This window comes from Pteropus medius, unplaced genomic scaffold (genome assembly GCF_902729225.1).
Source record: "Pteropus medius unplaced genomic scaffold, Ma_sr-lr_union100, whole genome shotgun sequence".
Taxonomy (NCBI): Eukaryota; Metazoa; Chordata; class Mammalia; order Chiroptera; family Pteropodidae; genus Pteropus; species Pteropus medius.
This window is the reverse complement of record NW_024350923.1, coordinates 4,187,482-4,214,006: the sequence shown is the minus strand read 5'-3', so window position 1 is coordinate 4,214,006 and position 26,525 is coordinate 4,187,482. Positions and strand designations below refer to the sequence as shown.

General features: G+C 60.0%; 5 protein-coding genes across 9 annotated transcripts; 2 read left to right on the top strand and 3 right to left on the bottom strand.

The window, feature by feature from the left end:
- Positions 1-754: 754 nt before the first annotated feature.
- RPS6KB2 (ribosomal protein S6 kinase B2) lies at positions 755-6,729 on the top strand. 5 transcript variants are annotated; one of them, XM_039840697.1, is made up of 15 exons: positions 770-933; positions 1,287-1,327; positions 1,424-1,544; positions 1,832-1,900; positions 3,027-3,174; positions 4,183-4,240; positions 4,321-4,421; positions 4,522-4,612; positions 4,703-4,793; positions 4,912-5,019; positions 5,510-5,572; positions 5,680-5,757; positions 5,846-5,953; positions 6,053-6,165; positions 6,323-6,729. In XM_039840697.1, exons 1-15 carry the CDS (start codon positions 856-858, stop codon positions 6,501-6,503), a joined length of 1,449 nt encoding a protein of 482 aa, XP_039696631.1. In that variant the 5' UTR covers positions 770-855; the 3' UTR covers positions 6,504-6,729. The 5 variants fall into 5 exon arrangements, with proteins under 5 accessions (XP_039696635.1, XP_039696633.1, XP_039696630.1 ...); XM_039840701.1 differs by lacking the exon at positions 1,287-1,327 and having other exon boundaries at positions 755-933; XM_039840698.1 differs by lacking the exon at positions 5,680-5,757 and having other exon boundaries at positions 5,849-5,953.
- A 100-nt stretch (positions 6,730-6,829) lies between these two features.
- On the bottom strand, positions 6,830-9,110 carry PTPRCAP (protein tyrosine phosphatase receptor type C associated protein). The gene is made up of 2 exons (XM_039840705.1): positions 8,819-9,110; positions 6,830-7,684 (listed from the first exon to the last, which is right to left on the bottom strand). Exons 1-2 carry the CDS (start codon positions 8,819-8,821, stop codon positions 7,067-7,069), a joined length of 621 nt encoding a protein of 206 aa, XP_039696639.1. The 5' UTR covers positions 8,822-9,110; the 3' UTR covers positions 6,830-7,066.
- Positions 9,111-9,306: 196 nt separating this feature from the next.
- Positions 9,307-14,549, bottom strand: CORO1B (coronin 1B). The gene is made up of 11 exons (XM_039840702.1): positions 14,444-14,549; positions 13,467-13,669; positions 12,960-13,082; positions 12,726-12,855; positions 12,386-12,567; positions 12,178-12,297; positions 11,536-11,640; positions 11,315-11,460; positions 11,024-11,081; positions 9,943-10,221; positions 9,307-9,784 (listed from the first exon to the last, which is right to left on the bottom strand). Exons 2-11 carry the CDS (start codon positions 13,665-13,667, stop codon positions 9,659-9,661), a joined length of 1,470 nt encoding a protein of 489 aa, XP_039696636.1. The 5' UTR covers positions 13,668-13,669; positions 14,444-14,549; the 3' UTR covers positions 9,307-9,658.
- A 2,915-nt stretch (positions 14,550-17,464) lies between these two features.
- On the bottom strand, positions 17,465-22,182 carry GPR152 (G protein-coupled receptor 152). Its single transcript, XM_039840398.1, has 4 exons — positions 22,150-22,182; positions 22,029-22,091; positions 21,376-21,495; positions 17,465-20,263 (listed from the first exon to the last, which is right to left on the bottom strand). Exons 1-4 carry the CDS (start codon positions 22,180-22,182, stop codon positions 18,794-18,796), a joined length of 1,686 nt encoding a protein of 561 aa, XP_039696332.1. The 3' UTR covers positions 17,465-18,793.
- CABP4 (calcium binding protein 4) lies at positions 20,781-25,116 on the top strand. Its single transcript, XM_039840710.1, has 6 exons — positions 20,781-22,646; positions 23,022-23,052; positions 23,132-23,275; positions 24,242-24,351; positions 24,684-24,831; positions 24,946-25,116. The coding sequence occupies exons 1-6, from the start codon at positions 22,275-22,277 to the stop codon at positions 24,972-24,974; spliced, it is 834 nt and encodes a 277-aa protein (XP_039696644.1). The 5' UTR covers positions 20,781-22,274; the 3' UTR covers positions 24,975-25,116.
- The last annotated feature ends 1,409 nt before the right edge of the window (positions 25,117-26,525 follow it).

Below are 26,525 nucleotides of genomic sequence, written 5' to 3'. Positions count from 1 at the left end.
CGGAATTACGACCAGAGAGCCACATCCAACCAGATAACCCTCCTCCAGCCTGGAGACCCCTAAATGTCTGCCCATCTGAGTTCATATCTACCCATTCAAGGCCTGGTCTGGCCCAAATTCAATCCCCGCAGACCCGGTTTGGTGTGTTCATTCGTTCTTTTAACGAAGTTTTATTAAGCGCTTATTCTGTACCAGGTAACTGGATTACTAAATGTGCTTAAGTTGGCAACCGAGCAAACTCCAGCACAAGTCCATGTTAACAGATGGATCGATGAGACACAGATCTTTGGGGGCGAGCTGGGTGCGGAACAAACACTGAGTGAATGCCCTAACCTGCAGAATCCTCGAGCATGGAGGCATGTAAGGGAGACCCTGATGCAGTTGCCTCCCTTTCAGGGGCAAACAGGAGACACGGCCTGCCTCTTACCATCCAGCCGGCAGCACAGAGTTCAACAGGGCTGGGGATTGCATTTACACTCATCTGTATGCGCTTCCGACTCTGCTCCATCCAAACTCAAACTCTCCCAAGAGCCAACATGGGCGCTTCCCAGCCGCCCCTCTCCGCTCCCGCTCGCCGGTTACTGTGCTGGGAAGACCGAAGGTCTCGCCAAAAAAGGGTTCCGTAGGTTTGGGAACCCCGGCCCTCTGGGACTACAACTTCCGAGAGGCCTTGCGACGGGCGCCATGTTTTCGCCTCGCCAGGCTAAGCGGCCCCTGGAAGGAGGGCGACGCTTCTTGCGTCATCGGCGCGCGCGGCCGCCGTCGCGGAATGATAACGTTCCGTTTTGGGCCCGGGCTGTCAGTCACAACGCGGCCAGGTCTCCCGGGCGAGGGGCCCGCGAGGCGGGCGCCGCCATGGCGGCGGTGTTTGACCTGGACCTGGAGACGGAGGAAGGCAGCGAGGGCGAGGGCGAGCCAGAGTTCAGCCCTGCGGTGAGTGAGCCGCTGGCGAAGCTCGATCCCGGAGCCATCCCCATCACCCTGGCGATGCGATCGCCTCGCCTCCGCCGACCTAGAGTGGGCTCCGCTCTTGCAGTCCCCGGTCTTTCTCAGATCCCGACCCCTATTAAGCTCTGACCCCAGCCTCACCCCGACCTGTCTTCCAGGACCCCAGCCCTTCCCCTGATTCTTTCTCCCTTTTCTGCCCTTGGCTTCTCCTCCCCAGTCATGGCCCATCGCCTGCCAGTTCCCATTTCTGACCCCTTCCTCTCCCGGGCCAAGCAGTCCAGCTTGTGCGGGAGGGATCCTGGCACCTCCCTCGCCTCTTACCCCTCGGTTTCTCACAGGACGTGTGTCCCCTTGCCGAGTTGAGGGCTGCTGGCCTGGAGTGAGTGAGGGTCGTGTTGGGGGAGGAGGGAATGGGCTGGGGAAGGGGGTCTGGGGAGTATGGATCCTTGTCTCTTTTAACTTCCTGTGTCCACAGGCCTGTGGGACACTATGAAGAGGTGGAGCTCACTGAGACCAGTGTGAACCTGGGCCCTGAGCGCATTGGACCCCACTGCTTTGAGCTGCTGCGTGTGCTGGGCAAGGGGGGCTATGGCAAGGTACTGGCCCTCCCTCCTGCCTCCCCGGCCTCACAGCCTCAGCCTTGCTTCAGCAAAGGGTTCTCAAGACAAATTCCATTTATAAATCAGCAGAGCCTCTGATAGAGCCCGGAGGCGAAAACACAAAGGAGAGAAAGGCAGATCCTCTCAGAATCAGACTTGAACTGTTTACTGCCCCACCCTTGGGTGGGCCTAGGCCTCTCATCCAGATGCCAGAGCTTCAGGGTGGGGCTTTTTGAAGATGGGATGTGGAGGGGGAAGTTGATCCTGTCTTCCCTGCCCTACAGGTGTTCCAGGTGCGAAAGGTGCAGGGCAGCAACTTGGGCAAAATATACGCCATGAAAGTCCTGAGGAAGGTGAGTCACTCCCTCGGCCACAGATCTTCACCGAGTGGCTGCCATTCCCGACGCACTACACCAGGCTTTGGGAAGACAGCAGTGAGCATAGCAGAGGACATGGTCCCTGTCTTGGGCATTTGCTGGTTTATCGTCAATCGTAATTACAGTCATGTGCCACTTAACGAGGGCATAGATTCCGAGAAATGCGTAGTCAGGCAGTTTCGTCGTGCGAACATCACAGAGCACACTTACACAAACCTGGGTGGTCTGGCTTGCCGTATACCTGGGTTGTGTGGTAGAGCCTACTGCTCCTGGGCTACCAGCATGGAAAGCGTCTCGGTGTGCAAAACAACACGAGATTAAATCCTGTGTAAGAGAATGGTGTCATCGGGAGGCACAGCAAACACGAGAAGTATGAGGCTGCTGCTGGCGTAACAGCACACTGTTTTCCAGCACATTCTTTTTTATAAGTAAAAAGAATATACTTTAAAACAGAGATAAAAAATGTAGCCCATAGGTAAGCCAGTGGCAGTCATCTATTATCGTTATCGAGTATCGTGTACCCTGCGTAACTGTATGCGCCATACTTTTATACGACTGGCAGCCCAGGAGGTTTTTGGCGTCAGCATCACACAAACACATGAGGAATGCGTTGCTCTAGGACTTTATGCCGTCACCAGAGGATAGGAATTTTCAGCTCCATTATAACCTTGTGGGACCACCGTTGTATATGCGGTTCGTTGTTGACTAAAATGTCATTACGTGGGGCATGACTGTTGTTTGCAGTAATTCTCAACCATGGAAAGTTTTGCCTCCCAGGGGACATTTGGCAACACCTGTATACATTTTAGCATCACAACTAGGGTGCTGCTGATATCCGGTGCACAGAGGCCAGGGCTGCTACTAAATATCCTGCAGTGCACAGGACAGCCCCCTACAGCAAAGAATTATCTGCCCAAGATGTCAGTAGTGCCAAGGTTGAGAAATGCTAGAGGACAAGCCAGTCCTTGACAAGAATGATTGCTGATAGCAGCAGAATTATGGAGAAATACATTGGAGTGATAGAGGGTGACTGAAGGATGATGGCTGGAGGGACAGAAGGAGCCCTGAGTGCCCACCTTCTAACCTATCCCTGCCTCTCCAGGCCAAAATTGTGCGCAACGCCAAGGACACGGCACACACACGGGCTGAGCGGAACATTCTAGAGTCCGTGAAGCACCCCTTCATTGTGGAACTGGCCTACGCCTTCCAGACTGGTGGCAAACTCTACCTCATCCTCGAGTGCCTCAGTGGTATGAGTGCCCGTCTGGCCAGGGGCATGGGTGGGGCCAAGGAGCCAGCACTGGAAGCACTGGGCGCTCTGGGGAGGCCTGGGAAATGTGGCGTGTAGATGGCTAGGGGGCCATCCATCTGTCTGTCCATTCATTCATTCAGCAAATGTCTGTCCCGCACCTATTGTGTCCCTCACCTGTGTTGGGTGGGGGTGGATGGGAATGGTGGGAGTTTGTATAGAAGTCCAGAGGGTGGTTTTATCCATTTTCTTCATGTCCTGTCCCTCTCTCCTACGTGTCCTGCATCCAGTCAGGTCCCAGATCCAGCCGGGTCATTCTCTACAGTGTCCTGCATCCTCTCCACTCTCTTGGGGGAAGGGGAGAGGCACAGTTGCTCCTTAACTTAGACTCACCATCTCCTAGTGTCCCCACTCCCTCCCAGGGTCGTCTCAGAGGGTGGCATTGTTCCCAGCACTGCTCAGAATTCATGGCTCCCTGTAACTGCCCAGAAAAAGCGTGGCTTCCTGTTCGCCATGGAGCAGTCCAGGCCCGCTTTTCCCCCGACCCCGTCTGTACCAGGTGGGCCCTGTGAGTGCCATTCCCTGGGCTCCATCTCGGCATCCCCTTGAAGTCCCATCACTGCCACAGACTTCTGTCCCCTCGCTTTGGGGTTAATTTTATCTTCCTTTGTCTCCTCTGTGAGATTTTTTGGGTTAAGCTCTCGAAGCTGTGGTCTCGGTTTGGCCTATTAGAGCCATTGTGTGCGTGTCTGTCTCCTCACTAGACTGAGCATCCTGAGGGCAATGGCTGGGTCTCTTCATCTCTGTGTCCCCAGCTTCACCCAGCACAGGGCCAGGCACCGAGTAGGCGTCGGTAGATGTTTGCTGAATTGAATTGAACCCCCACGGCAGCTCTGTGAGGCAGGTAGGGCGGGAAATACGAGCCCCACTCTCCCCAAGAAGAAACCAAGACTCGGAGAGCAAAGGAGCTTGGTTCCAGCACACAGCTGCTGACGTGTTTGAGTTGCAGGCGGCGAGCTCTTCACACATCTTGAGCGAGAGGGCATCTTCCTGGAAGACACGGCCTGGTGGGTGTTACCTCCTGCCTCTCTCCGGGAAGGGGGTGCTCCCGGGGCACCCTCGCCTTCACCCTGTCCTGTCTCTGCAGTTTCTACCTAGCAGAGATCACACTGGCCCTGGGGCACCTCCACTCCCAAGGCATCATCTACCGGGACCTCAAACCAGAGAACATCATGCTCAACAGCCAGGGTGCGCACATGTGCGGCTGCAGCTCCCGAGTGGACATCTTGTGGGAGGGCAGATGGCCTGCGGGGTGGCCTAGGACCCTGACCGCCAACGTTCTTCTCAGGCCACATCAAACTGACGGACTTTGGACTCTGCAAGGAGTCGATTCACGAGGGCGCTGTCACCCACACCTTCTGTGGCACCATTGAGTACATGTAAGGGGCAGCTGCAGCTGGCTGGGCCCAGGGGTGGGGAGGACAGCCAGGAAGGGCCCGGCCCAACTGACGGTTCCACCTGGCCCCCAGGGCCCCTGAGATTCTGGTGCGCAGTGGCCACAACCGGGCGGTGGACTGGTGGAGCCTGGGGGCCCTGATGTACGACATGCTCACTGGATCGGCAAGTCCAGCCTCCTCGGGAGGGCAGGAGTGGGGGCGGGAGGCGGTCTCCCGCTCAGGGCAGGGGCAGTGCCGGTGGGAGGCCCACAAGGCTCCTTTTACCCTCCACCCCCCTCCAGCCACCCTTCACTGCAGAGAACCGGAAGAAGACCATGGACAAGATCATCAAAGGGAAGCTGGTGCTGCCCCCGTACCTCACCCCGGATGCCCGCGACCTCGTCAAAAAGGTGGCCGTCGTCTCTTCTCCCAAGCCCTGCATAAGTCTCTGAGTGTCTCTGGATTGTGGCGAGCCAGAGCCACCCCTGCTGTGTACTGTGCCTTTGGGATGGAGGAGCACTGGGTTTGGGGTCCCAGACATGGAACTTGGGGCTTAGCTGTGACAGAGCAGCCACTGACCCGGAAAAGTCTAGTCTAAATCCCAATCTGCAAACTTCATGATGAGCTGTCCGTCAAAGGGCACGGGCGGGAGGCACCTATGCGAAATGGCACTCACCACAGCGCCCTGGGGTGATGCGGCAACCACGTGCCTTGGTGAAGGCTTCATGGGACATGGGACATTGGACCGAATCCCGGGAGACCTGGAGTGTCAGTGGAAACCACACTCCAGAGGCCTTCTCTCTCCCCGTATCCCGCACTCCAGCCAGCCCCTAGGAACATGGGGGACACACGAGGCAGTACCCGTCCCCCAGACCCTCACCCTCTGCCCTTGTTCTGCAGTTTCTGAAGCGGAATCCCAGCCAGCGGATCGGGGGCGGCCCCGGGGACGCTGCCGATGTGCAGGTGGGTCTGGGGTCACCACGAGGGGGTGGGGCTGTTCGGGCAGAGAGTTCCTGAGGGAGCCAAGGGGGGGTGAACTGGTGGCATGTTTGGGGGCACTGTACCCACAGAGGCACCCCTTTTTTCGGCACATTAATTGGGATGATCTCCTGGCCCGCCGCGTGGACCCCCCTTTCCGGCCCTGTCTGGTGAGTGGAGGTCCCACTGGCCCAGAGGCGGGTGGAGGACCCCCGCCTTGGATGCCCCCTGACCCCCCCAGCTCGGGTCTGCCCACAGCAGTCAGAGGACGACGTGAGCCAGTTTGACACCCGCTTCACACGGCAGACGCCAGTGGACAGCCCAGACGACACGGCCCTCAGTGAGAGCGCCAACCAGGCCTTCCTGGTGAGGTCTGGGGGCCCAGTGGTTCTGGGGACACGTGCGGGGATCGTGACTGAGGAGTGGTGCGTGCTGAGCACCCCGGCCCCCACCTCTACCCGCCAGGGCTTCACATACGTGGCGCCCTCCGTCCTGGACAGCATCAGAGAGGGCTTCAACTTTCAGCCCAAACTGCGCTCCCCCAGACGCCTCAACAGCAGCCCCCGGACCCCCATCAGGTCGGTACCTCAGGGCAGAGGCGGGCAGGAGATCAGTTCCAGCTCTGGCTCTGCCAGCAGTCTTGGGGTGGGTGGGCACCCAGGCAGCTGGGGAAGTCAGCCCACCTGCCCGCCCTGGTGCCAGTAGGTGAAGACTCTGCCTTGGTTTCCCCTGCAGCCCCCTGAAGTTGTCACCCTTTGAGGGGTTCCGGCCTAGCCCTGGCCCACCGGAGCCCATGGAGCCCCCTTTACCTCCTCTCCTGCCGCCGCCACCACCCTCGAGCACTGCCCCTCTCCCCATCCAACCCCCCTCGGGGACCAAGAAGTCTAAGAGGGGTCGCGGGCGCCCTGGGCGCTAGCAGGCCGAGTAGGGATGAAGACAGCTATTGGGGCCCTTCCCTGCAGGCTGTGAGGACAGTGGGACCCTGGGGCAGTCCCAGAGATCGGGGAGTGTCCCGGGGTACTGGAGTGAGTGTGTGAGAGCATGTGTCTCTGCTGGGGGTGGCTGTGCCCCTGAATCATGAGCGTGAGGGGCTGCTGCAGCGGAGCTGTGCGCTTGCAGAATTAAAGTATCGCATCATGGCACTGACTTGGCTCCTCCTTTGGCCTCTGGGGACTGGAGTGGGTGGGGTTGTGCCTGAGGAGCTCCTGCTTGGGGATGAAGGATCACTACAGGATCCAGAACCACGGGGCTGGAGGGGTTTTATTTGAGAGGGCTGCCCAATGCCCCTGGGAATGGGTGGTCCTTCCTGGAGGGAGTGGGGATGTACAGCTTTGGGGACAGCACTGGGGGGAGCAGAGTGACAGTCTGAAGTTCTCCGTGTGGGGATGTGGGTGACAGTGGGTCCAGGGCAGGCTGCGTCCAGTCACGGCGGCTGGGGAAGCGGAGGCACGGTGACGGGAGCGTGGCCCAGGGCTGGCCCTACAGCGCAGTGACGTGCAGGCCCTGGCCCCCGGCTGCCGTAGCACTGTCGTCCCAGGCCGCGCTGCCGGCAAAGGCGTGCAGGTCGCTGAGCAGGGCCTCAGCACTGCCTGCCGAGCCCTCTGGCCCCTGGGAGCTGAGGCCCAGGCCGGCTTCGGCGTCGCCGTCGTGTGCTTCCTGCCCGGGTTCTGGGCCCTGCCGTGGGCGGGGCTGCTCTCCACACTGCTGCTCCTCTCCCTGGGGCTCCGCCTCGTCCCGGTCCCCATCCAGGCTATAGTTGTTTTCTACGTCCTGCTCATTCTGCCACTCGGGGTCCTCATCCGGTGACCCTGGCTCAGCCCGGGCCCGAAGCCAGCGGCCCGGAGGGCTGGCCCAGAGCAAGCGGCGGGTACGGCCCCAGAGTGCGGCGCCCAGGCGCGCTGGGTGATAGTAGCCCCCCGAGTCGCGGCTGAGGCGGCACCAGGCCAGGGCCAGGCCCGTGACCAGCAGTAGGAGCAGCAGCAGCAGCAGGACAACAGTGACAGAGCTGGAGCCCGCACTGTCCTTGGGACTGCCACCTGAGCCCAGGACCCCCGGCAGGGCCAGCAGTGTCCCAAGCCCTAGGGCACAGGGCAGGTCCTGTGGGGAGACAGACGGGGGCTCACCACCTGGGCTGGGGACCAGGCCGTGGGCAGGCTGGGTGACTGGGACCTCCATTGCCTTTTGGGCAAAATGGGGACAAACGGAAAGCCCAAGTCCTTAGTCAACAAGGCCCTGTGAGATGTGGCCGCTTCCCTCCCTCCCACTGCTCCTTATAAGCCCGCTTGAGCAGGGGGCCCCTGCCTGGAGTGTTCCATCTGCCTTCTTCCTCCCAGCCACATGGCTTACCTGCTCACCTCAGCTCAGAGCACAGCAGTGAGGCCAGCCGGGCCTGGGTCACCACCCTGACCTTTCTCCTACAGCCCCACCCAGCCTAGCTCTACTCCTCCCCACCCCAACCCAGTAGATAAGCTGCTGTGTATTGGGTTTGCTGTTTTATCTCCCTGGACCAGAATCAGCTGCAGGAAGAGAGGGATCTGTCTGGCTCAACCAGATGCATAGTAGGTGCTCAATAAACATCGGCTGTCAAATCTCTGCCCGCGGGGTGGGGGAGCCTGCAAGGCAGGTGTTGGGGCTGGCTCTTCCTGAGGCCCTGGATGGAGGAACCAAACCCATGACAAGCGTTTAGCCTCCACTTGGCTGGGCCCCTCGGACTCCTGTCCCTCCCAGCCCCTGGGGACTGCTCCGCGGCTGCCCCAGCTGCAGTGTTTCCGTTCAATTCAACTTTGCGTCCCTGGGGGCCTTGGGCTGAGGGAGGCGGGTGCAGCTGCCAGAGGAAGCCTGCGGTTGGAACGAGGCAGGTGGGGGTGTGTGGGGGGAGGGGTGCTGAGGCACAAGCAAGACACCCCTCGCAGGCTGTCCGCCCAGGCTGCAGGGATGCAAATGGGGCTGTGCCCTAGTCCCAGCTCACGAGCAGCGGAACAGGTGAGGGTCTATCAGGGGTCTCGAAGTGGGGCTGGGCCTGGAATGGGGCACATGGGACCACATCCTGAGTCCCAGGGAGGCCCAGCTTCTGCCCCATGCCCAACCTGGCTCTCGCCTCTGCCCCGACTGGTTTCTTTTGCCCCGGACCCCAGTAGGGGGAATCCTTCCTTAGCTCCCAGGTCCAGACATTCCAGCCCTGACCTCCTGTCACCCCCCCACCCCAAGGCCCCAGCGGGCTGCAGCGCTCACCATCAGTCTGCGGGCCTCTCAGCGCCGGGCGCCCACCTCCAGCTCTGGTTGTGCAGAGTGAGAAATGTGCTCTCGCGCTCAACTGCAGCTAGGGGTTACTTGACCCGACGCTTCCGCTTCCTGCCTGTAACACCCAACCCAGAACCTCGCTGCCATAGGCCCCTGGGGGACCTTGGGCTTCTCGGGACCACCCTGACCCACGCCAGAGCCTCACAGGTCTCACTGGGCGAGGTTGGTGCTCTGGGCTCTGTGACCAGGCCTCCGAGAGGAGGGACTGGGCACCCAGCTCAAAGTGGGACACGGCCCTAGAGATTCCCACATGTCTTCTGCCTCAGCTCCTTCCTGGCAGAATTCAGGGAAGCTATGGCTGTAGGGGATGCTCACGGCCCCAGCCTTTCTCCCAGACAAGACCCCTGCGGGCCTCACCTGTCTCCACTTCCAGACTTCCTCTCCCAGCCCCACCTTTGCAGTAGAGTGGCAAACCTGGCTTTTAGAAAGTGAATTTTATTTGGAATGAAAATATAGAGCCCCATCCCTCCCACTCCTCCGGGAGGGAGCAGGGGGCGGGTGGGCGTGTGGAGAGAGGGTCCCTCACATAAGCTCGCCTTGGTACAAAAATCCTCCACAGTAACAAAGACAAAAGCCAGGCGGTGGCTCCAGCCTGGCCCACAGGATGGATCAGGGTGTGGGCTGGCCCCCGAGCCTGCCCCAGAGGCCCTCGGCAGGGGGCAGGGGGCAGGGGGCAGCCAGCCATCGGTGTGGCCTGCCAGCAGAGGCTGAGTGAGAAGTGGGTGGAGGAGGAGGAGGTGAGGGGGCGTGGCATCCACTGGGCCTATGGTCCTAGGCGTCCCCATTCTCCATGCGGCCCAGCTGCTCCTCCAGGCGGCCGATGCGCTCCCCTTGCTCCTTGACCAGCGCTCTCAGTGCCCGCAGCTCCCGCATCACCTCCTCCAGTTTCCCAGCCTCCTGCAGGGACATTGGGGGGGGGTCAGGGGTCACAGAGCTGCAGCCCTCCCCAAACCTACCACCAGGCAGGGGCCTGAAGCTCAGAGAGGGCCGGCAGATGGCTCAGGCACACCGCACACAGGGCTTCCCCAAACCACCTCACCCTGTGCGGCACGTACCCCGGCCCCAGCGAGGCTGCTGCTGGGGGCAGTCGTATGGGTGGAGGTGGCAGGTGTGGAGGCCGCCAGGCGCGCGGAGCCCGGGGCCACAGCAGGCCGGCTGTCAGACAACACGTTCCGCCGGCTGACCTTCAGGTCCCGCTGTTTGCTGGGCACGTAGGCCTCCCGCAGGGAGATGAGGATGGGGTCGGCGTCCCGCCCGCTCACCCACTCCTCTGCCTCCAGGGCCGCCTCGGGCCCGGCCGTATCAGGGTACAGGTCATCCTGGAAGAGGTCCGACTGGGCAGAGGGTGGGGGAGGTCTGGATCAGCTGAAGGGACACCGTCACGGTCCTCTCGTCTGGACCTTTTCACTCTCCTGGCCTCCGGTCCTGCACCCTGTCAACCCGTTCTCCAGTGGCCTGGTCCCAAGTCACGTTTCGAAACTGAAAACTTGCCCTTCACTTCCCTTCCGCACACTGCCATCCCTCTGAAGCCTTCCCCAGCCTTCCTAAGCAGCGCCAGCTAGGGGGCCTGGTGGGACTCTGGGAGCACAGCTGTGCCCACGACTATGAGCACCTGGGGAAGCCCTGTGAGCCTTGTTCGCACCTGGGCTCCCTGGGACGCGCTTGGCACGCTGAATGGTGCGCTCAGCAAACGCTGGCTGCAGAAGGATGAAGCACGTCCAAGGCTCTTGGCTGGGCATCTGAGGCCCAGCCACATGTGGCCTGATCCCCTCTCCACGGGGGCCTCCACTGCAGCCGGACTCCCTGTCGCTCTCCATTCCCACCTCTGTGCCCTTCGCCTGGCCTACTGCCCACCCCTGGAGGGCCCTGCACCAGCTGTGTCGTCAGCTGGCTTCCTACAGGGAGACCTCCAGAGCTGTCTCCTTGAGGCTTGTCCAGGGCGGGGCCTCAGCTCACCCTGCGTCTCATCCCAGCTTGCCCCCTGCGCAACACAGCCCAACACGCTGGTGTCTGTCCAGCTCACTGACTGTACCCATACTCGGCCATATTCCATTCACAGGCCTCACCCTGGTCACCCCTGAGTGGCCTGTTTGCTAGAGGAGGGAGCGGGTGGACAGGGGAATGGGGTGGCCTCACCTTTCTTGGCACAGTCATGACAATAGGCTCGCACTTGCGCTCGTGCAGTTTGTAGAATCTGGAAAGGGAGAGGAAGGAGCTGCGGGTGGAATCTTCCCACCGGCCCTCCTGGCTTCCTCCACTCTCCACTTCCAGGCCTCACTCTAGCACCTTCCAGAGACTGAGCCCTGACCCTGGGGCCTTCTAGAAGCCTCCTATAATCTGACCTCTCACCCTGATGCCATGGCCTGGCCCCTGCCCCTCAGGCCGCCCACCTCCCCCACAGCTGGCTGCCTTGGTGGCCTCTCTTACCGGGCGATCTCGCACTTGCTGACCTCCAGGCCCCTCTTGGGCATGCTGCCCATGCCCCTCTGGGGCTCCTTGCTGGTGAACGTGTTCAGGAAGTGGATGTAGGGGGGCTCATCTGTGATCTCAAAGTACCGGATGCTGGAATCGCCCTGTGGGGTGGGAGGGGGCAGGTTTCAGCGCTCGGGCACCCCTCCCCGCTGCCCCACGAGCCTGCCCAGCCCTACCTTGCCACAGACGTAGACCACGCTGGTGTCAGGGTCGTAAAAGGGCAGCAGAGCCCCGTTGCTCGAGTCCAGCTCCTGCAGGGCCATTGGTTCCTCGAGGTTCTCCTGGCACGTGGGGGTAGGGGGCAGTCAGGCCAAGCCAGAACCTTCCCTCTGCCTACCTTGCACAGCAGCCAGCATAGCCCTACCAGGCCAGTGGGTTCTCTCCCACCTCTAAGACTACCCGCATGGTGTGCCCCGCCAGGCCCGCCCGGCCCCTCTGCTCCCAGCCTACTCTAGGCCTTTAGACAACTCCCAGGTGTCTGAGCGAGTGCTGAGAGTCCCCGCCACACAGGAGCACCAGCCCCTGTCTCAGGGGACCCTGGAGGTCATGATACAGAAGTGTAGGGCTGTGCATGGAGCACTTCAGGGAAGGGCTGGGAGGCTTCCTGGAGGAGGGGCTCTGCATTGGGCCTGGAAGGGCTGCTGGGTGGAAACAGGCAAGCAAAGGAGGGAAGGCGGCAGGGCTCCGGGTCCTGAGAGCCTCAGGTGCCAGGCTGAGCACCCGGGAACCACAGGCCTCTCCACGGTGACCCCTGATCTCCTCGCCCAGGGTGGGACCTGTCTCGAGCCTGCCCCCTCAGGCAGGGCATGGCCACTCACTGGGTCCCAGAGCGCCAGCTGCCGCTCGCTCATGCGGCTGAAGCCGGTGGTGAACACCTTGCCATCCGCCAGGAAGATGGCCCGCATGGGCCGGGCGCCCTCGTGAGCCTTCTCCCGCTCCTGTCAGGGGGACAGAGTGGTCAGTGCAGTGCCCCAACAGAGCCCCTTGGCCTGTCCATTGCCATCCTCACCCTCTAGGCCCACGTACCGCCACCAGGATGCCCCGGCGGGGGTCGATGATGCGCACACTCTTGTCCTTGCAGGCGGAGCAGAAGAGGCTGCCGTTGCGGTTCCAGCTGACGTTGTAGATGAGGTCGGGGTGCAGGCTGTCCAGGCGGTACAGCTCCTCCGCCGTGCCCACGTTCCAGATGAGCACCACATTGTCACAGCCTGCCAGGCAGGCGGCCATCAGCCCACGGTCCCCTTTGACCACCCTCCTGGGACCGGACCCAGCCTCTTGCCCGCTGTGGGCCTCAGCTTTCCCTTTGGTCAGATGGGTCTGGGGGAGGGTGTGTGTGGAGGGGCGGGGGCAGGGGAGAGGTGCAGACCTGCGCTGAGCAGCACATTGCGGGCCGTCGGGTGCCAGGTGACGATGCCCACTCGCTTGGTGTGCCCCTCCAGCACCACCACGGGCTCTGTCAGCGGGGAGGCCAGCCCATTCTCTGGGATCTGCCACACCTGTGGGAGGGGCGAGGCCACCAGCTGATGCTCCTGCTCTGCCCTGCCTCCCGTAGCCTGGAACCATACGTGTGACCCAGTCCCATCAGAGCCCCACAGCTCACCATGACTGTGCAGTCCTCTGAGCCGCTGGCAATGACTTCGTCGTTGTGAGGACACCAGTCGATGTCCAGGACAGGTCCCGTGTGCCCACACACCGTTGGGTAGGCCTTGTCAATGCGGCCCGTCTGTGGGCACGAGGGAGATGGTCAAGGAGGATCCAAGGCCCCCAGGCTCTGTCCCTCCCAGAGCTTGTGTTCCCCTCCATGGAGCAGGAATGAGGCGCCCAGCCCAGCCCACAGGTGTCATTCCTGCTGTGACTCTGCCTCTTCCTGGCCCGCCTCTGCTTCATGGGCATCACCAGGTGAGCAGGAAAGGAGTGTGGCCTCTGCAAATGACTCTGTGGCAATAAAAGCCTTTATCTGTGCTAACACCTCTAGGGCAGTAAATCTGGATTATGACACCTTCCCGGCAGTGTGGGGGGCAGTGTGGGGATGGGCGAGATAAGGGACACGGAGTGAGTGAGTGGCCAGGCCGCCTCTAGTCCTGCCCCCAGCCCTGATGGGCCCCACCTTGTTTAGAGGGAGCACCAGGAAGGCGCCTCCACCACTGGCCTCCACAATCACTGCCAGGAATTTGGGGTTGACAGCGCAGAAGGTGCTGTCCCAGGTGACACGGGACACTCGGATGTCCTCATAACACTGGTCATTCTTGACCGGCTGCCCAAACACATGCCGGAATTTGCTCTGCCGAACCACTTTTCGGAAGGACATGTCTGCGGGAAGGAGAGACCTGGTAAGCTCCCACCCAGCCTGACAACCTCCACCCCTCCAGGGGTACCTGAAAGGAGGGGGAGACGACACCACTGAGGCCTAGTCATTATAACCGGCCAGGCTCTCAGTGTCCCCCTACAGAATGGGGTCACAGGAGCAGATCCTGGCTGCCCGCCCCCAGGGTAAAGGGGGAAATGCCGGCACTGTTGAGTTCTGAGGGGCTTCGCAGGACCCTCTGGGCCCCTCTCCTGGCTCTGGTGTTTGTGTGTGGTGGGGGGGAGGTGGGAGGGGCAGAAGCCAGAGCAAGCTCAGCAACTCCGCGGTTCCCAGTCAGTTCCCAGCAGGCTCCTTTCTGCCGGGGATCTGGAGGCCGGGTGACAGGGAGGATGGACAGAGGAGGCAGGGACGGTCTCCGCTGTGGGGCCGCGCTAGGCCCCAGCTCTGAGTCCCAGGGAATGTGCAGTGCACGCAAGAACGTGCAGGGAGCCCCAGGCCAACTCAGGGGTCTGGCGGGACTGGGCGGGGGTCGGGACGGCGCTCCCAGCGCAGAGCATCCCAGAGCCGCCTCGGACCGGGGTCCAAGGTGAACCAGGAGCCCAACTTCCAGAGACCCCGGCCCCGGAGGAGAGAGGGTGGGCGGCCAAGGAGAGGTGGGACTGACGGTGGGGCGCCGGGGAGGGGGAGGGCTCCTGGGATCCGCCACCCACCCCCTCCAACCCTGTGGCTCCGCCCCAGTCCCCCTGCCTGCGCCCCCAGCCCCAGCCCGCTGCGCTCACCGGGGGCGCCAGGGACTGTGGCACCGGCCTCGGGCGGCTCCGGATCCCAGTCTCTGGGAAGCAGGAAGCGGGAATCAGGAAGTGACAGAGGAGCTGGGGGCAAGGGGTGGGGGGCGGGGCGGGCTGCCTGCTGCGGGGGCGGGCCGAGGTCACGCGCGGGGCGGGCCTGGCGGGGTTTTGGGGAGCCCCGCCTCCACAGACTCTGGAGTCTCTGAGCAAAGCGGGGAGGGCAGCGACTAGGGTGGGGTTGGGGCGGGAGAGGCTGCAGGTGAAGGCTGCAGCGGGACCTCAGGCCCGGGCCCTGCTCCTCGTGGTGGCCTTCTAAGGAGTCGCCAGGAATGTGTGAAGCCCCGCCTTCCCAATCTCCCACCCCAGTGCATACTTCAGGGTCCCCTAGTCCACCCCCAACTCCAAACTATATTATCTACTTGGATAGTCCACAAATGAGCGTGCCTCTTTTTAAGTTAAAAAAGTACACACTCTTGGTTAAGAATATAAATAAAACAGCGGCGTTTTAAGGGTGGAGTGGAAGGCCCCAGCCAACCGGTTCTTCACGATGAACACCCCTTGGTCTCACCGGGCCTTCTTAACAAAAATAAAAATGGGGCCGCGCCCCCCAGGTCCCTCACTATTTCCTCTCTTTCCTCAATCATCTCCCACAGGACCAGGAGGTCAGTCCACAGACCTCTCTCTCCTAGCCAGCTCCTGTGACAAGGAGGGCTTAGGCATCACTGTAGGTCTCACAGGCAGATTCTGCTCCCTCTACCTGGGGCTGGTGTCCCTGGGGCACTGGCCACCTCCGTCATTCCTGCTCTAAGCATCCACTGCCCTAGGTGCCCAAGGGGTGATGGGTAAAGTCCTTTCCCCAGAAAGAGAGGGGTGCAAAGAGAAGGCGGAGGGAAACAAGTTAAAAGGAGCCGCCTTCTGGCTGTTCGAAGCCCCCTGTGTGTCCCACGGGGACTGGGGCTTGTGCCCGCTCATTCCCCTCACCATACCCTGTTGAAGAAACAGCTCAGAGAAGAGATGCCTGCCCCAGGTCACCCTTCTGGGACTCAGTCCCCATCTGTTTGACTCCAAAGTCCTTTCTTTTCCCACTGCCCCGTAAACCTGGGGCCGGCCGATCCCTCCATCCCAGTACAGGAATGTGGTGGCTTGGAAGAGGGAAGGGAGCCACACAGCCACCCTCTCCATTGTGTCTAAAGCCCAAACCAGATCCCCTAGCCTAGCCCCTCCCTTTGCTCCTCATGCCACACTTGAAATAACATCCACGGCCACCTGCCGTCTGACCACCACCCGCCACCCCTCATCACTGCTGCATGTGGCCAATAACGCTGACCCTCCTGTTCCTGAAACACATCACCTTCCTTCCTACCTCGGGGCCTTGGCACATCCTGTCGTCTCCATCTGGAAACTTCCCTCATTTCCTGAAAAGTCTCCATCGCTCACTTCCTCCAGGTCTCGGCTCGAACGTCACCTCCTTCGAGGGCCCTCCCTGACCACCCCTCTCACCCATCGCTCTCTGGCCCTTACTTGTTGCCCCTGCATTATTCTTAGTCACTACCTGATGTTATATGATTATTTGTGTATTTGCTTTTTGTCTGCCTCACCCACTCGGATGTCAGTGAACCGAGGGCAGTATCTTATTTCCCACTGTATCCCAGCACCTAGAACAAGAAGACCTAGCACCCAGTGTGCGTTCAATTACTGTATAGTAAATGAATGAACAACAGCCCCAGATGTAGAAGTGAAAAATGTTCATGTTCGCAGCTCTCAGAATCAAAGCCTGGTCCCCATGAGAGAGAGGGAGAGGCGTCTCTCACCTGGAGAAGGGGCGAGTCCTCCAGAAGGAGATAGCCTCCCAGCCCCATGTGGTGTGCATGTTTCCTCCAACACAAAACCAGGAGAACTCCTCTTCATCCCTCAAAACCCTTCATGGCACTGCTTTCTCCTAGATAGCAGTCACCTATCACGGGCAGGATTCCCCTTGGGGACTTTGGAGGTGGTGCTGGCCCACTCTCCAAGAGGCAGGGTTTGGAACATGGACCAGCGTTGAAGGCAGGTGGCTGGCACTGAGGTTTTAGTCCTTGATCTGCCTGCCATGTTGAAAAGGCTTTGGGACCCTTACCTGAGAGAGGGAAGAGAGGTGCTGCAGAGTGCCCCAAGGGAGACAGAAGTCCAGACCTTGTCCTCAGGGAGTGTGCACTCCATTGAGGGGATAGTGAAAGCATTTCTTGTAGAGGAGGAGGCAGAATGGTGGAGGGGACAATGCCTGGTGGGCAGAGAGCTGCCACGTGGGCTCTGCCACGTGGTTCGGTGCTGGTCCCAAGCCTGAGTGAGGCCTGGAGGCGCCCACTGGTATAACCAAATGAACAGCTAGCAATTATTAAGCACTTATTCTCTGCCAGGCAGAGATCCAAGCGCTTTAGAGGAATTAACGCTCCCAGGATATGGGAACCATTATTAAGATCACCAATTTATAGATGAGGAAACTGAGTTCCAAAGAGGCCAAGAGCTTTGCTGAAGATCACACAGCCATTGAGCGGTAGAGCCAGGATTCAAACAACCCCTGAGGGGCCCCAGAGGCCCCTAAACCCACCCATTTACCGAATGAACGAATTTGACAAGTTCGCGCCTGTCCAAAACTCTCTCTCCCACTGGCCTCGGTGCCCACACATCCATCACTAAGAAATGCTATGATTATGCTGCCAGTGTCACCACCACCCAGCACACGTCCGTCTCCGGACACAGGAAATGATCACAATAGCCAACCTTGCAAGGAAAGTGTTATCACCCCGTTTTACAGAGGAGAAGACTGAGGCCATGAGAACGCTAGGAACCAGAACCCAAATCTGACCGCACCACTCCAGACTGTCTGTACAGCCTACTCACTTTTTAAATTGCAAACACTCCTGGGAAAGGAAGTACACTAAATGTCATTGTCATTTACATCTATTGGTAAGGATATTGCCCAGCTGCTAAAAATCACGATGCTGAACTAATGGAAGAGGGTTGGGGGTTGAGGAGTGAGAGGGGAAAGGGCATGGTTTCAGAACACTAGGGGCTGTGAGAAAGCTGAGTGGGGTGGGTACCAGAAGAGAGTAATGGGTGTGAAAGGAAGTGGGGTGCGGATCAGAAAATAGATTTTCAGCACTTCCTAGTTTTTTGTTGTTGTTGGTAGTGGTGTTTTTCAGCGTCTGCAGCTTGAGAGGGAAGAAGTTGGCTCTGTCCCAGAGATACTGTGTGACCTCCACGGACCTGTGTCCTTTCTGGAGCCACTGGTTCCCAGGGCTCTCTGCTTGGACATACTCATCTCCACCTCTGGGCTGAGTGCATCGGAAAGGCTGACATGGAGGCAACTGTGGCACTCTGTACCTGCAGCTCCCGCCACGGTGAGCAGGTGGACCCTAGTTGCACCGTTCAATGAAGCAGACCTTGAAGTCCCCCGAAGTCGCCCAATGCACAGAGATGGCTACATGCTCTCTGAGGCCACCTGGGTGTCTGCAGCCCAGAAATGGTCACGGACATAGCTGATCTGTCCCGCAGCTCACCGGATCCCAGATGCTCAGGCCAGGTGGTACCTCCTTCCATACATTCCCAGCCTCTGCAGGGACATCCCTGAATGCCAGAAAAAAAGAACAACTCTTCACTGAGCCCCTACTGTGTGCCACAGGCTCTCGCTAGGTGCATCACACACTCTTATTCAATCCTCACAATGGCAGATGGAACAAGACCTCAGAGGGTGAAGCAATTTGTCCAGAGGGCCCAGAGCCAGATTTGAATCCAGGCTTGGTAGCTCTCGCTTCCGCTCCTGCCCCCTTGCTGAGGAAAGTCCTGCCCCAGCCTCACAGCTCGAGGGCTCCTAGGGCCCCAGGCTCCTGCTGCTCCTGAAGGCCTCCCTCCTCTGCGGGGACATCCTCCTTCGGCCCGTCAGGGAGGAGGGGAGTGAGGGAAGGCTCCAAGGCAGTCACATCAAGCCCAGGAAGTCCCCCCTGCTGTCTTTCTCCTGAAGGAGGCGGCTAAGGGAAAAACTGTCGGTGGGGTCTGGGGGCGTTAAAGGACAGAGCCCAGCAGTACACTGTTAGCTGCGACGGCCCAGGGCGCTGTTGGGCCACCCTGGGGTGGGGGCAAGCATGAAAGAGCTTGGCGGGACCCAGACAGGGACGTGACGCTCGCAACGAAGTTTCTGGGACTTTTGGCCATTTCGTTCTCACTTCCGCCAAGTCCTCCTGCCAGGCCCAAGGGACTTGGTGGGGTTTCCACGACGACTTCCTCCACAGTGCCCCTCCTCTCTGCCTGGCTGGTTCTTCTGCCTCCGTCTGGCTCCCCGGCGGCCCTGGTGGGTCTGGACCCTCACGTGAGGCCTGTGATGGGAGCCTCCTCTGGGGGCGCATCTCTGAGGCTTTCTCCCTCAGAGGCAGCAGGTGTGGCTGGGCTCTCAGGGACCTCTGGGGTGGGATCTGTGGATGGGGCAGGGGAAGCTTCATCACAGGGGCTAGAGGCTGAGCTGGCAGTGGGTCCAGGGGTCTGGGCCTCAGGGCTAGGCTGCGGCTGAGCCTCAGCGTCCAGCTGGGGCTGGGCCGTGGAATTTAGCTGAGGCTGGACCACAGACTCCGACGGTGGTGAGGCCGTGGGATCTGCCAGTGGCTGGGCCACAGAATCCAACCGTGGCTGGGCCTTGGGGTTTGCAGGTGCCATGAGGGTCGTCTGTGGCTGGGCCGTGGGGCTCGCCTCTGGCTGGGCCTCCGTGGTTGGCTCTGGCAGAGTCTGCCCTGCAGAGTCCACTTGGGTTTGCGACTCGGCCGGCGTGAAGCTGCCTGGCCGCTCCTCGCAGAGCGCCGCAGCGAAGGCGGAGAGGACGGTGCGCAGCAGTGCCCGGAGGTCGGCGCTGGCCAGGAGGCAGAGGAAGGGACTCAGGCAGCTGTTGAGCAGGATCAGGTAGTCGGAGTAGACCAGCGCCTCCCAGAGCAGGTAGCCCGGGTAGATGTCCCACAAGAAGGCCAGGTACAGCAGCTGTGCCAGCTGGTAAGGCAGCCGCAGGACCACGTAGGCTGACAAAATGGTCTTGGCCACACGGGCAAAACCGCGGCAGGCGGCGGGCCTCGGCCGGCGGCGGCAGGTCTTGCAGGCAGAGGCCTGGGTGAGCGCGTGGCAGACGAGCAGCAAGAGGAACGGCAGGAAGCCCCCCAGGATCTCCAGCATCCGCAGCGGCAGCTCCTCGCTGTCCCAGAAGTCCAGGCAGATGACCAGGTCGTACCACCAGTCAGCAGCCTCGGGGAAGACCAGCCAGGGCACACTGAAGAGCGTGGCCAGCACCCAGACCCCAGCGCAGACCCAGAGAGGCAGGCGGACTGGGCGGCGCCCAGGGTACCAGCGCGGGCAGAGCGCCAGCAGGCAGCGGTCCAGGCTGAGGGCTGCCAGCAAGAAGAGGCCAGAGGAGTAGGACACACCCCACAGGAAGTAGTAGAAGCGGCAGGCTGCTGTCCCCAGCGGCCAGTGCCCTCCATGCTGGATCTCTAGGATCTGGAAGGCTGCTGCCGCCAGGAACAAGAAGTCGGAGAGGGCCAGGCTGAGCAGGAGCAGGGCCAGCCGCGTGCCTGCTCCCTGCCGGGCCTGTGAGCCGGCCAGCCACGCCATGAGCCCATTGGCCGGCAGCCCCAGGAGCAGCAGGGCCACCAGGAAGACCGTGTCCCAGCCGCCCTGGGGGTAGTAGTCCTCGTCATCCAGCTCTGTGCGGGGCCTGTGGCCGGAGATGCCCAGGTTGGCTGCCATAGCAGCGTCCACCTGAGGTCCCCAGTGTACTGCCACACACGGAATGGGCTCCTAGGGAATTAAAGGAGGCATGGAAGATTGGGTGTGAGTGAGTGCTGTGCATCTCCAGACACATCACTGTCCCTCTCTGGGCCATCATCATCACCTTTTGGGTAGCTACCCTGTACCAGGGACTTTAATAGATTACCTCATTTAGTCTTCGTGCGATCCATTTTGCGGATGAGGAGAGGAAGTTTCAGATGATCGTGAGCTGCCCCAGGTCACAGGTAGGGAGGGAGGGAGGTACCAGGCCTCAGACCTGACCATTCTTTATTTTTCTAGACCTGACCACTCTGCCACACGGAATCTCAGAAAGCCTCTCAGACTAAACTGGGGGCTTGCAAACATATTTTTAAAGCCGATGACTCTTTTAAATAAAATATGATAGTGTAACATCAGTGAACTAAGAGGGATGCTCAGGTTCAAGGCCAGGAGGTCACCCCTAGGGCTCCAGGGAACAGTTTGAAAACCACATGGTCAGATCATTGCAGGCCCTTTTTGTCTGGTATTCTGGGGTTCAGGTGTTTAAGATTCCAGGAAGGGCAGGCTCAGGTCCCATGGCCTGCAGGAATCCGAGGGTGGACAGGTCACCTGGGGCCAAGGAGAGCCCACCCCCCCAGTGAGTGCAGCTCATGACCTCAGGGCGAGTGAGGTCTGAGGCTCAGGGCCTGGGTGGCCTGGAGCCAGAAGGGCTGTCCCGGGAGCGACTGGAGCCTCTTCATCACCCCCAGCCTTCCTATGGCCCCCTCCCCATTCTCACGGCTCAGGTGGAAGGTGGCCCCCCATCTGTCCTCTGGGGCTACTAAACAGAGAAGGGGGCTCTGCAGGGTGATGACGATGAGGGTGGCTGCTACCCACCACTTCCCTTGCTGGTAGAGCGAGTGTCCCTCTGGGGACAGAGAAAGCCCTGCTGGCAGCGTGGAGTCGGGGACAGAAGCAGATGCCCCAGGAAGCCTGGACCTCGCCTGTGGCCCACGGCGCCAGCCGGTTGCCCTTTAGCCGGGGACCTCCTCTCCTCCGCTCCGCTCCAGGGCTCTTCCTCAGGCAGACCCCACTCTGTGAGCTCCAGTCCCTTCTAGAGCAGAGCCCTGGGCTCCCCAGGCGACCGCTGAAGCTTGGCTTACCTGTGAGGTGCAGGCTGCTGGCCGGAAGGAGCAGGGCGTGCCTGCCTGCCTAGTGGTCCAGCCGTCCGCAGGGCCCCACGCTGGGGCCTGCCGCGTGGTGCCCGGCAGCGCTAAGGCGGCCTGCACGAAACCCAAGCTGAGAGGACATCAATCATTCATGGGGCTGCTCACTGGGAAACCCTAACCTCGGCCCAGGAGGGCCAAGCGACCAGCCAGGCTCGAAAATGCCAGGTGGCTGAAATCCCCTCCCTCTGGTCCCCTTCAGCTCAGTGCAGGCTCTGGGTACCCCCGGGGTCTACCTCCTCTGACCTCACCCCCAGGCCCCTCCATCCGGCGTTCAAGGCCTCTGCGATCCAGCCTTTCTTGCTCAATTTCACACGTCCTCTGCTCCAGCCAGGATGTCACCCGTGAGGGGGCTGCCGTGGGCAAGTCGTCCTACCTCGCCCACCTCCCAGCTTCTGCCCACACTTCCTCCTGCCTGAGACGCCTTCCCTTGTCCTCTCCGAGCTAAGTCCCACGTCACACAAACTGGGCTGAGTGCTGGACTCTTCGGCAATAGCGCCCCCATTTTATAGACGAGGCAACTGAGGCTTAGGGGTGAATTTGCTGGGTCTCCCAGCTCATGAGCGGCAGAGCCGGAGTTCAAAGCTCACTGCAGCCACCATGTGCTGGCACCCCTTGTTGCTGAGGACATCTCTTGACCCATCTGGCTCTGCCTTGGCCACAGGGGGCAAAAGGGTGGGGATTAGGGCCTAGGCTGCCTGCTTCCCTTACCCTAATCCCGCTCAGGGCCCAATCCCGGGCCATCGGCTCTCAGGGTGCATAAGCCGCTTTACGGGTTTCGAGAGCCAAGGGTGCTCCCTGGTGCTGCACCTCTGAGCCCTGTCGCCCCTCTCCTCATGGCCACAGAGCAGGGAAAGGGGCAGCATGGCCCAGACCCAGCCCCTGGTCCCCAGAAGCCACAGGTGGGGGTTGTGGCTCCCAAGAGTGGTGCTGAGGGACAGCCCTTGCCCAGGAGGAGGAGCAAGAGAGAGACGGGGCTCCGAGGGTCCCAAAAGGGCACTGGCAGCTCTGGGGCGCAGACCCCCGTCCAGGGCCCCAAGGCCCCCGGGAGCAGCCAGAACCCCTCTAGGACAGAAGAAGGGCAGGAGCCAGCGCCTGCAGCCCCCGGGCCAGCCTCTCGTCGCCAGTCCCATCGGCATCGCCCCGGCCCCCAGCACGATGCTGCTCAGAAGACCTACGGGCCCCTGCTCAACCGCATCTTCGGGAAGGTCAGGTGGGGCCCAGGCAGGGCTGGGGGACATGGAGTGGGGACTCATGCCCTCAGGTTCGGCCCACCCTGCCGCTAGAACTCAGGCCTCCTGCTGCTTCTGCTCTAGACTCTGCAGCCTGGGCAGTGGGGCAGGGTTTCTGGAGATCGGGGAAGGGTAGGTCTTAGGCCACCCGGGCGGTAGGAGGACCTCAAACCTAGGGTTCTGTGAGAGCTAAGGGCTCAGGAGCACGAAAGGGGGTCATCCCTTTTCTTGGGGCCCACGAGACTTCAGCTGCCTTCTCCTGCCCTTGTGGGACTGGCCCTGCTCAGGCCAGTGTGGGCAGGGGCTGGAGCAGGCAGGGTGATTAGAGCCCTGGCGACTATGCCCCTGCAGGACCGTGAGCTGGGCCCCGAGGAGCTGGACGGTGAGTGACCCTCGCTGGCGGCGGTGGGTGGGAGGTGTCCCTGAGCCTGGCACCTGGGCCTGACCGCCTTCCACTGCAGAGCTTCAGGCCGCCTTCGAGGAGTTTGACACTGACCGTGACGGCTACATCGGCTACCGGGACCTGGGCGCCTGCATGCGGACGCTGGGCTACATGCCCACCGAGATGGAGCTGATCGAGATTTCACAGCACGTCAAGATGCGAAGTCAGTGCCTGATCCCGCCTGCCTGGGGCGGCTCTGGGAGTCAGCGGGGCTGACGGGAGGCGGGGACACGACAGTTTCCAGGGCAGTCTTGACAGGCTGACATTGGCCCCGTCAGATGCGGGGACACTGGGGGGCACCAAAGGAAGGCACCAAGATCCAGGAGAGGCCCTTGGGGCTCTTTTGGGGTTTGGGTTGAAGAATCCTGCCCCTGATCTTGTGATGAAGTGCTCCCTGCTGGTACCGGCCACCTCGCTCTCTGTCTCTGTCTCTGTGTCTGTCACGCTTTGTCTTCTGAAAAGAGCCTCCTGAATAGCGTGTCGGAATTCTGGCCATTCCCTGTGATGAAATGTCAGATGGGCGGACACTGTGTGATCATCCTTAGCTGATGTGTCAAATATCAGATTCCCTCCGATCGAGGACACTGCTTTCGTTTTCTCTTTCCGGTTTCCCAAGTGGGGGGTGACGTACAATGGACGCGAACATTTCAGGTCACGCTCCTTTTCTTTCCCCAAGGCCGTTGTCTGATCATTGGTATTTTTTTATAATTGATGGCATCCTAGAACCGAGGGACGACATGGATACGCTTCTTCAGGGGCATTTACTTTTGCCCATGGGCTCCACGCATGTGATAGCCATGAACTCCAACTCCAACAGCATCTCAGGCATAGGTTCTTTTGTCCCCAACCTAGGATGAGGAAGGTGGTTCAGTCAGTCACCCAGGGCCATGCACCATAAGCAGCGGACCCGGGGGTGAAACGGGCTGTTTGGTTCCAAAGCCTGGTCTCTACACCACACCTGGGTGCTCCACTGAGCAAACCCCCAGCAGAAAGTGGGACTCCTGCCCCCCACCCCGCCGAGGGCATGGACGCTGGGCGTTCCTTCCTGGATGCAGAGCTAGGCAGGGGCTGGCCCTTACGATGTCCCTCCGTGGGTCCCTCCATCGTGACACTCTGCCTGGGTCTGCAGTGGGGGGCCGCGTGGACTTCGAGGAGTTTGTGGAACTCATGGGCCCGAAGCTGAGGGAGGAGACAGCGCACATGCTGGGGGTGCGGGAGCTGCGCATCGCCTTCCGTGAGGTGCGGGGCGTGGCGGGGCCCGGGGAGGGTGCTGGACGGGGAAGGTTGCAGGGGAGGCGGGTGGGCTCGGGAGGGAGGGGAGGGCGGCTGGATGGCCAGCCTGGGCCAGGGAAAATGGGGGGCCTCAGTTTCTGAAGACCCAGAACCCTGCACACAGTGGGGTTAGGGCCAGGGAGAGGGTTTGGACCCAGCCATGGAGAATTCCCGGAGCGGGAGCGGGAGGGTTTGCCTGTGAAGCTCAGGGCTTTCAAGCACAGCACCAGCGGGAAGGTGGGAAGGTGGAGATGGTGCCGGCTTTGGGCGGGAGAGGCTGAGCCCCGCCGGGATCCTAGTTTGACAGGGACAGGGATGGACGAATTACAGTGGCAGAGCTGCGACAGGCTGCACCGGCTCTGCTGGGGGAGCCGCTGGTGGATCCTGAGCTGGATGAGATGCTCCGAGATGTGGACCGCAACGGGGACGGCACTGTAGACTTCGATGGTGAGTCTCCCTCCCAGACAAACACTCCCTCTACCCCACCCCAGCTCCCAGACTGAGCCCAGCACCTGCTGGGATGACCTGGACCGACCCAGCCCCGCCCTTTCTCTCCTGCAGAGTTTGTGATGATGCTTTCCATTCACTGAGGCTCCGGGAGGGAGATTGCATTGCTCCTCTGACCCCAGACCAGCTGAGTTTATGCTGCATACCCTCCCACCGAGGTCCCAGGATGGGAGAGACCAGCAGCCCTCAGGGCTTCCTCTGCCCGTGACAACACCTGGTGGGAGAATTGGCTTGTGATGTCACCTGCCCATCCTCATCTTCACCGCCCTCCCACCTGAGCTGCCTGGAGAAAACCTGCCCTCAGCTGCCTGTCATTCCCCAGCGTGAGCAAGATTTGGATCCCTGCGGTCCTTCAAGACAAAGGGAGCTCCCTGGAGCTGGCAGCATTCAAGGATGAGCGATTGAGAGGGTAGCTGGACGCCTCCCACTATTTATGTATAGAAATGTTAAAAAAAAAACTGAACTTGAAAGGAAGAAAGGGAGGACCCTAGGTACCAAAGACAAAGAGAGAACTCCAAGCTGGATGGCAGGATGGAGCAGACGCTGTGAGTGCTTCCGACCTGGAGGTTTGAGAGCCTGGGTTCTGACTCCCAGGAATGGCAAAAGACTTGTAAGAGGCTGGGGAGTAAGACATGACCTTGAGTACATTCCAGGGTCTCGAAGGGGTACCCTGTTCTTGAACAGGGAACCGATATATAACTCCACCTACCAGCTTGAGGAATTGGCAAGGATATGGATGTCCAGGGCCTTGAGTGGAGAAGCGATCCTAGAGAACCCCAAACTCAGGCCTGCATGGCAAGCAGGAGTGTGATCTAGCTCCACGGTGGGGAACGCTGAAGAAATAGGAAAAATTGCTGAGAAAGACATTCTTTTAACCCGGGGCATGTGGGACTTACACACACACACACACACACACACACACAGAGCCATCGCTTCTGAAGATAAACTCATGACGAAAAATTACAAATCACAAAAGGAAACCAGTCACTCTGAGGGAGACTAGGTAGATGTGACAAACAGGAGGATTGGCACCCCAAAGTGTAAATAGCGGAGCCATCTAAAAGAGACCGTAAAGTGATGCGAAATAAATAAACAAACAAATAAATAAATAAATAGATAGATAGATAGATAGATAGATAGATAGATAAATAAATGAGATAAAAGAAAGTGAGACCAATATGCAGTATCCGGATAGTATTACAATTTAACAGGAAGATTTGGGAAAAAAAATAACACAATGGAACTTCTAAAAATAAAGGATATAGCCCTTGGAATGAGAAAAGATCAATGGATAAGTTAAATAACAGATTATAAACGATTTAAGAGACGATTAATGAACTGGAAGCTATTATCTGAGAAATAATCCATAAAGTAGCACTAAAGGATAAAATGATGGAGAACATTAAAGGGTAGCTAAAAGTCATTAGGAGTCTGGGAAGGAAAAAATATAGAGTGGACATGAGGCCATTTTCAAAGAGACGACGACTGAAATTTTCCCTAAAGATTTCCACAAACACAAGTGCCCAGAATGAAGGGACACATTGGAGCCAGAGAAGGATAAATAAAAACAAATGTGTATCCAGCTGCATCCCAGCGAAACTGCAGAATACAAAAGGAAAGCGAAAGCCTCCCAC